Here is a 9,251-nt window from a genome sequence, read left to right on the forward strand (position 1 = left end):
AAAACAGGAGTCAGAGTACTTACGCAGGATGAAGATCTCAGTCGGTGGAGATGCAGGAGCTTCTGGATCTGGAGGAAAAGCAGCTTCTATTAGAATAAGTCAGAGATGGTGTACAACATACAAGTCAGAAGAACAAAGCATGAAGTGGAGGGAAAGTCATTTCAGGAATCATATCCTTCTCTGTGGTGACATATTTTTGGTGTAAGTGACATCTAACACTGTAACACACACCTTTGCAGTCCTTGGCCCCGAGTCCATCCATGATCTGGATGTTGTCCACAGCTATGTGACCTGTACTGCGTCTGTCTGCAACTCCTTCCACCACCACCTGCAAAAAACGTGACACACAGTCCCACAGTCAGAATCAGGAGGGTTTAGACACGTGGTAGATGTTCTTTATTTCAGTCAAACTGATCAGCAATTTTACACAATCTTTGCTTCTCACTGATGAGAGACTGAATAGTTTCATTTCTTCATTACTTTTTTTTCTTTCAACTACTCCCTTTAGGGGTTGCCACAGCAGATCAATTGATCCACATGATTGATTTGGCACAAGTTTTACGGCAGTTGCCCTCCCTGATCCAACCCCCCTTACTTACTCGGGAAATCCCCCCCCCCCCCCCCCCCCCCCACCAAGACCTCACTGGTTTCTGCAGCCTCAGTGGCTGAGGCCAGCAGCCCCTGATTTTTCAAAGTGGTCTCCTGTTCAAGTAGTAACCATGCCCATCCCTGCTTAGCTTCCGAGATCTGATGGGACCAGGCACTTAGGGGCCATTTCTTCCTGACTTTAAAATGCATTAAATTAAAGCAATGTAGAAAAGGAAAATCAGCCTTTGAGTCTAATTTACCAACACATGAAACTCTGAGGGACATGATTATTTTACAGGATTAGTTTTTCTAATTTAATTAAAATGATCTTTTCAAGTCTCTTTGCTATAATCGGGAACTGAATGAGATGAAGCTTAGCTTGCATCAGACACAGACTCATTAAAAATTATGAGATTTATCACTTTCCATCCATTTATATTTATTCACCAATTTTCTACACCAGGTAATCTGAGTGTTAAGGAGGCTCAGATCTATCCCAGCATGCATTTCACAAGAGGCAACAAACACTCGATGTTATGATGACATGGATTCTGGATCCTCTCACTGTATGTTTTTGTGCCAAACAACTAAACTGCAAAGTGACCTAACCTGGTCTAACCTCGCTTTGATTTGCTGTGTCTTTCTTTAATCATTTGGCTAAACAGAAGCAGAAATGTCTGAAAATAACAAGAAACCTTGGTGTTTCAGATAGAAAGCTGCTATTTCTGCTAACAGGAAAACATACTAACCACAGTACAGATTCAGATGCATTGCTCTGGCATATCCAGGACTCTGTATTACCTGATATGTGACGCTCGAGTGTGGCAGTAAAACTCTTCCCTCCCTCCACCGTTTGCCCTGACGCCCACTGACTGTCCACAGGATCTGCCCCCCCTCCGCCTCCTTCCTCTGCTTGATGTGAAGCGCTCCTGTGTGTTCACCGAACATATGATACCAGAAGGACATGCACAGGTCGGCGTCGGGCTCCATGATTGGCTGACTGGCCAACCTCGCCACCTTCACCTCTTCATCAACGTCTTCGGCCGTTTTGCTTGATGTGTCTGTGTCAGTCAGCTGCAGGTATATGAAGTTCCCCAGCCTGCCTGCAGGGGGCAGCATAAGACAAGGTAATAAAAGTGACTGTGCGTTGTGTTAAAGGGCTCACACTGAAGACACCACTGCAGATACTCTTTTTAAAAACTCCTTTGAAACCCTAATTTCAAAATACGACATTACAGAACTGTCAGTTCTACAGATTTCTGTGGATCTCGTATGAAGCCTGAATATGATTGATGGGTCTGTTGTGACAAAGGTTTTCAAAACTTAAAGGGCTCATTCTACATTCACTTTTTAACCTTCACTTATTTGTGTAAAGTGTAAACCTGTCTGTAGTAAGAGTTTGAAACCCTTTTCATAAAGCAAAACACTATGGAGCTGTTAAGTATTAAGCTTCTGCAGTTCCCAGGGCCATCAAATTCAAGGACCTGACAAGGTTTTTGATGAACACAAAAGGACTCAGTATCAGCATGCTTCAGGAGAACGTCTGACTTGACAACACAAAGAGCTCTTTTTTTTTTTTTTTTTTTTTTTACTTGTAATCTGGTTAGGTCAGGAAATCAAGGTGAAATCATTCATTTTGGAAATGCTGCTGTCTCTACGCAGCCATCCATCACAGGAGTTTTGAATGGAGAGATGGCCACGGAGCTGAGGCACGTTGATGATGAATTTCACCGTGGAATTTCTTTTTAAAAAGTCCCCTATTCCAAGGACATCCATTCATTTTGAAAAATGTTTTAAAGTTCAGATCATCTGCAAATTGTGTTCATTGAATTTTTGTTTTGTTCATTCACTGAATACACAACGTAATCATACAGGATTGTGAATAGACTTCTGCTTCCATGCAAGGCTGCTAATGTGTGTTTCAGAAACTTTATTTTAACATTATTCAGTTATTGCTTTGGGGGGTTCACGCTTATTTTTGGGGCGTTTAGAACATCCTGCATTGTTTTCTGGTGCCATTTAGTTTCTATTGTGAAAGAGTTTGTATGCAATTTGTCATGATTTTATAATTGTAATTGTAATTTTATGCATTCTTTGTGTGCTATCTTGTGTTGTCTGTCTCAGCTTGTTTGCAGGTCATTGTTATTGCTGTTTTACCTTGATGAGGATAAGAGTTTTTAATCTATGTGAGGATTTAAGTAAAATATGTTGTTCTTGCTTATTAGCACCGAGACAAAACTGTGTGCTGATTTCAGTCTGAACTCTCATTTGAAAGTTAAAACACAATTTCTGTTAGGAAGGTACATTTAATTATCACCCAGGGGCATCCCTGTTTTGAATCTGTTTCTTGGTCCATCCTGTAAAACATAAAACAACATCAGCTCTTGTATCGAAAAACAAAAAACAAAAGACAATCTGGGGCCATTTATGTTGGTAACTATCCCAGCCAATGTACGGTGTTTTTGACTGGGGAGGTCTTGGTTTTCGTCAATGTGGTCAGACTTAAGGAAACTTCTGCTTTTTAATTCGAGAAAGACAAGCAAATCCAACTGATTGGCTCCGGCCTTAGAAGAACACTGCACCACATACGGTCTGAGGCCTGGTTAGCTCTGTTGTCCAGGAATAAGGTTGTGTGCCCAACAGGAAAGTCTTTTTACATCACAAACATCTTCTCCTCCTGGCTTTAAACAGAAACTTTGTACTGTTGTGAATTTGCAGTAGCACTTAGAGCTCAGAGTGTATTTTTTAAAGCATTGTTAAAAGTATTACGACCTCTAGGAAAAGAGGTTTCCGCAGGCTTTTCAACAGCTGCCTACTGACATGGAGAACCACAGAGTGCTCTAACTGAGCATCTGTCGAGAGGAGCTGGTTAAAAAAAAACAAAAAGCAGCTCTTGACCACAGAGATGAACATGTGTCTCCTACCTGTGTGGTCATGGGTTGGTCCTCTATAGATGGTAGGGGCCCCATTGGACTGGGTGAGCCACTCAGCCCCGGTTCCAGTCTCTCTGGTCCAGCCACAAAACGACGAGTACTCGAAGTTACAGGCGAACCATAGGTATGCTGCAACCACGAGAAAATGACAGCGTAAGAATCTACAAACTTCTAATCGATAAATCGTTGTTCATTTTCTGTGATTCGACATTGGTTTTTGCTGATTTTTTTTTTAAAGCTCAGAATATTGCACTGCGACTGGTGACCTGTCCGGGGTGTACTCCTGAAAGAGAGCTGGGATAGGCTCCAGCAGATCCCCGTGACCCTGGTTAAGGAATGAGTGGGTATAGATAATGGATGGATGGATGTTGCACTGCTCTTTGTGCAAAGCCTCCTGTTAGCCTGTGGTGACCGTACACACCAGCTGTGACAGATATAAGCCCCTTTCTGCTCCTATAAAACACCTGAACTGTTACCTGCTTCACACGTCTCCAAAAGTTACTTTTTCTCAGGTATTACCAGTCACAAGCTACAAACTATGACCCTCTGCTGCTTCTGTCTGGGATGGGAGAAGCAGCAAATCTTGTAACATCAATATTAAAAAGCTGTTCTTGCTGAATTGTACACTCAGTATAAATTGTGTACCTTGTGGAAAACATATCACACCAAAAAGAAGAGACAGTTGTGACTGTACATGTCTTGTAGCATTTTCCTCAACCAGCCTCAGAGAAACAAAGCAGCTAAGACGTCACAGCTGAGAGAAAACAGAAAACAGCACCCACATGGACATGTGTTTGACATCAGGACATGAAGACATGGAGAGGAATAGAGGGACCTTCCACAGAGCAGGGTGTGGTGCTACCAACATTCAGATGTGGCCCCCTAAAAAAAAAAAAAAAAAAAGACCCAAACAGGAAAAACCTCTACATTTCCCTCCCTTCGTCTCTGCCTGTGCCAGCGGTTGACTGGCGGCGGTTCACCACAGCATCTAAATGAACGCAGGAATCTCTGAACACTGGACATGTTGTTTCTGAGAGGCTAATAGGATGCAGAGATGACCGTGGAGCTGTATGGTAACCCCCTCCAAGCCCAAGCTGTCTTCACACAGTGCTTTGGCTCGGCTAATTGAGACCCAAGAGGCCTTTATTTTCTCTCTCTCTCCAGTTCTCAATATTCCTCCCTCTATTCCTCTCACTCACCATCACTCTCCCTTTCTCCTCCCCCCCATCTCTTCATCCTTCCCACCATGCCACCCTTTCTCTTCCACCCCTATTCAATCCTCCGTTGGCTCTTTTTTCCCGTTTTCTCACTGTCTCCCTGTCACCTTTTTTTAACCATCATCCTGCCTATTCATCCCTCTCCTCTGTAGGCTGGCAGTTTACTCCAGACTAAGTGAATCTGCTGAATTCATTGGGGATGATAAAGTGTGGCGTGGTGCTGAGATGATCATGCAGAGGTGACCGAAACAAAGCGCTCACTTTGGCTTTGAATGCATCAGTGTGCAGGCAGTTCCATGTTCCTCTACACACCAGCACCTACAATTGGTCCTTATGTGTGACTCCTGACATTAGAGTGACACTAGGCTCTTATGTGTCTAATGTCTTTCCACCATGTCTGACATTTGTTCTTCTGTGGCTCCATGACTGTACAACACAGTGTCACCTTCACACAGAATGCATTGAGTCCATTAATAGATGGCTGTGATGGGCTTCAACAATTTTCTGACAGTATTTTGACATTTCACATGATAAACAATAATATTCTGGCAGTTAATCAGCATTGAATATAGTCGTTACTTGCAGTTTCTTTACAATGGGACACTGTAGTCTAGTGGTTTATGTTTTATATTTATTCATTCACTTTTGATTCTGTCTAATATCTGTGTTTCGTATTTATGAAATATCATTTGCTTTCACGCCTCTTGGACTTGAGACAAAAGAAGTGATCTGAGAGACACTATTTGGTTGAACTGCTCCAAACCCCTGCAAACAACCAAGGCCATTCCCTGTGGATCAGTAATGTAAATTAGCTTAAGCTAAGCCAAAGTCTCTTAAAACAATGCAGCTACTTTCTTCTGTTAATTTCAGCATTTAAGAAAAACCTTAGCTGGTTGCCTTTTAACTTTAAAAATGAGAGATTTTTATCGCTGCGTTTTTTTCTCTTAACATTTTATGTTTTTTTCCTCCTCTCAACATTCCCCTTTTTGCACTTAAAGGGATTTCCCCTTGTAAAAGGTTGTGTGGGGAATGTTTCCTTATCTGATTCAAGGCTCTAAGGCCAGAGGGTCTTTTGTGATGCACCGACTGTTGCTCCAAGAGGCAGATTTCTGATACTGGGTTATATAAACAAACAAATTTTTGTCTTTCATAGCATATTTTAATCCCCATATTACAAATTTAAAAAACAAAATAATATTGCAATTACATGAATCTTTGTCTCTGTTCTCCCTCACTCTGCAGCCCAGTGGTGTCAGGGCTGAGCAGTATTTGAGGGAAAAGTCTCATTTGTGAACTCGGGCGCTGAAAAGCCATTTACTCCCAGGGAGGCCAGTTCCATTGTTCTTTGTGATTGCAGTCAGTACTGTTGGTGACACTGAATGATGGAACCATTGGCTGAATTGATACACTGATCTGGCAACTCTGCAGAGGTGCATTTATTTATATATCTGCCAGTTCAGCTTGACTTTAAAGTGACTCTACAGTTCGGAGAATAGAAGGGAGGATGTCAGACCTGATGGCAGCCAGAGAAAGAAAAATGAGAAAATTAAAAAGCAAGAGAAAAGGTGAGCAGAGCAGTGAGGATCACATGAAAGATGAGAAGAGTAAACAGGGAAGCAGATGGAGGTGGACTTCCTCACCTGGCATGAAGTCCATGATGGGGTTGGGCGGTGTGGTACCTCCTGCCATAGACAGATGGGAAAGTCAATGTGAGGTCAAAGGTCAAGCAGCGTGGTCCCACCCATACAGATGCCAACAAAAAGCCAACAGGCCTTAGTTTACAAGAACCCAGTGCCAAGGTTTCATGTCAGGTTGCAGAGAATACTAAAAAATAAACGTTTTCTCAAATGCAAAGAAGAAAGAAAATTTTTTTCTGATGTTTTTCATTCCCCAGTTGATGTTTTCACAGATTAGAAAACAGGGATGGGTTGTTTGATTATAAATGGCAGTAATAGGAAAGATGAAGAAGGATTTTAAACACATGTGCTAGTTTGATTTTATGCAGAATTCTGAAGAAGGGCAAAAAAAATAAAGTTACTCAGAAAAATACAGAGTTCAGTCAGAACTTTAGCAGCGAGAGGGAAGATGAGAGAGAATTTTATATGATTTAAGTCCAACCAGTTTCCCTTCAAACCCAGGAAGATAAACCAGAGTAGCAGGCATGAAAGAGACAACAGTTACAGAAAGGAAAACAAGAAAGGTCTGCAAGTATGTTTTATTTCATATCTTTTCTTAAAACACAGTATGCACAAAAACTACAAAACTAATGGATAGAGAGTCGGACTTGTAATCTGAAAGTTACAGGTTCGAGTCTCAGGACCAGCAGGAATTGTCAGTGGGGCAGAGAGAATAGCTAGCGGTCTCTCCACCTTCAACACCTGAGTTGAGACCCCTTCAGCAAGGCACCGAACCCCGAACTGCTCCCCGGGCGCCGCAGCATTGGCTGCTCCGGGTGTGTGTTCACTGCTGTGTGTGTGTGTGTGCACAAATTCTGAGTTCACTTACACTAATGACTCTATTCTATCTACCATTTGAAAAACAAAAGTTCTGAGGATTAAAATCATGAACAGAGCAACACGAGGGGGTGGAGGCAAAGAAAAGCAACCTGAGGTTCGGTGGGTTACCTGTTGCTGCGTCGTAGTCATCGGGCACCTCGGTCTCGCCCGTACAGTTCTGCTGTCCTCTGTCACAGTCTGCAGCCAGCGCCGTGCCGGGGATGGTGATGGGCGCTGTGGTAGTTGCACCAAACGTGGTCATGGGGAGTGTGGAGGCAATGGGCGAGGTGGGAGGTGCTGTAGTTGTAACGTCTGAACAAGGAGACGGACAGTTTGTCTTTACAATTTGCTCTTTGCACAAATAGTCAACCACGTTCAATTTCATGAACAAAGAAAGTTTAAAGTGGAGACATTTAGCAGCATGTGCACAAAGGCCACACACACATGAATTTATATATTTAAAATACACACATTTATAATCTCAGGAACTTTACCTTCCTTTCCACAAAGGCTCTAAAACTAATTGGTATGCCCAAAACCTCTCCGCTGAGGGAGGACGATTTTCTGGTGGGCTAAGAACTAAAAGAGCAAGGTTTTCAACTTTAAATATCACTGAACAAGCAAAGACAAAAAAAGCAAAATGAATCTTGACTTTCTTTGCCGGTGTGAATGGTGACACATTTACGCAGGAAATGCAGTTAAAACGCTGCAGAAGGAGCGACTCATTATTGAACAGGCACCGTCAGTGGCACCTCTCATCACAGGTTTGATGATCTCCAGCTTGTTGCTTTTTAATCTGTTAGCAGTCTGATAAACCCAATTTTCACTGTTTAAGAAATGGAACTGGGATTGTACAAAAGGACCTTTTTTATTTCATGATCCATTTGGTGGAGCTCCTTAAAAAGCTTTTTTGCACAAAAAAAACCATTTGATCCCGGGGTCTTAGTTCTCTGGCTCTGACTATTTGGTCTAAAAGAGCAGATATACTTACAAACATATAAACACATGAAGTTTTCCTTTAAAGCTGTAAAGTCAGGGACTGGGGCAAGATCTAATTGAAACTGATGTTCACCAAATTGGAAGAAAGCTGGGACAGATCATCTAAGCAAGAGTGAAATTACAGGGAGAGGCGGCTGTGAGGTGGGGCCGAGCCCTCAGCAAATAGTCAGATCATGTATCACCACAGCAGATGTGCACAAAAACTACAAAACAGTTTAATTTAGCCACATTTAAGAGGCATCTATGCAGTTTAATCAGACCTGTGACTCATTTGTGGAAACTGAGGTTGGTTGGTGAGGTAGGACACACAAACACCGATAACGCAGCTAAAGTCAAGTGTCTTGTTTTCTGATTTTTTAAGCGGTGGAGTGTTTGCACTCTCGTTGCCCATGAAGGACCAACACAATAAGGACGGAAACTCTTGTACCCTGTTAAATCCATCAAACAGCTGATGTCTGCTAATGTGTTTTTTGGAAATGAGGCAAACCGAACTTGAATTAGCATATGTAGGCTACGTAAAAACCACAGATGGTCGGCATGTAATTAAGTGTTTGCAACATTTGAGTGGGATGGAGGTTTGTTCTTACAGCAGTGTGGATTTAAGTCGAGAGTCGCCGATTTAACTCAGAGCAGCAGCAGCAGCAGCAGCAATGAAACAAACCTCGAGGCACAATGAAGCCTCTTTCTCTCCTCCTGCTAGCTTAAACTGCCATCCTGATCTTTTTATTAGAATAGAAACCATGTGGCTTATAGGAGTCACAGCTCATGAATTAATACAAACACTTTCTGAGGCGGAGGAGTCCAGATGAACCACTACTTTAAGTGATCCTATATTTAAAAAAGCATTTGATATGAACGTAAGCACATGTTGATGATTTAATTACATCTACTCAGCTTGTTTAGCTGTTCGGAGCACTTGAGGTCAAAGTTTTATCATTATGTACATTAATGAAGCGAGAAGCTGCGTCGCTGAGCATCAAGGTACAGGGAGGCAGTGATTTGGATAATTGGTGTGATTG

The 9,251-nt window shown here is 42.3% G+C and overlaps 1 protein-coding gene across 3 annotated transcripts in view; it reads right to left on the reverse strand.

Annotated features, from left to right (window-relative positions):
• Positions 1-9,251, reverse strand: part of LOC113134019 (neuropilin-1a-like) — a 64,317-nt gene that overhangs the window by 3,131 nt on the left and 51,935 nt on the right. The window contains exons 12-17 of one of the 3 annotated variants that reach the window (XM_026313192.2): positions 7,363-7,545; positions 6,379-6,420; positions 3,513-3,650; positions 1,390-1,691; positions 232-328; positions 24-86 (exon numbers count right to left, since the gene is read on the reverse strand). In XM_026313192.2, the coding sequence (XP_026168977.1) occupies positions 24-86; positions 232-328; positions 1,390-1,691; positions 3,513-3,650; positions 6,379-6,420; positions 7,363-7,545 (825 nt within the window). The remainder of the gene's footprint in view (positions 1-23; positions 87-231; positions 329-1,389; positions 1,692-3,512; positions 3,651-6,378; positions 6,421-7,362; positions 7,546-9,251) is intronic. The other 2 variants (XM_026313193.2, XM_026313194.2) reach the window with 2 other exon arrangements.

This window comes from Mastacembelus armatus, chromosome 17 (genome assembly GCF_900324485.2).
Source record: "Mastacembelus armatus chromosome 17, fMasArm1.2, whole genome shotgun sequence".
NCBI lineage: Eukaryota > Metazoa > Chordata > Actinopteri > Synbranchiformes > Mastacembelidae > Mastacembelus > Mastacembelus armatus.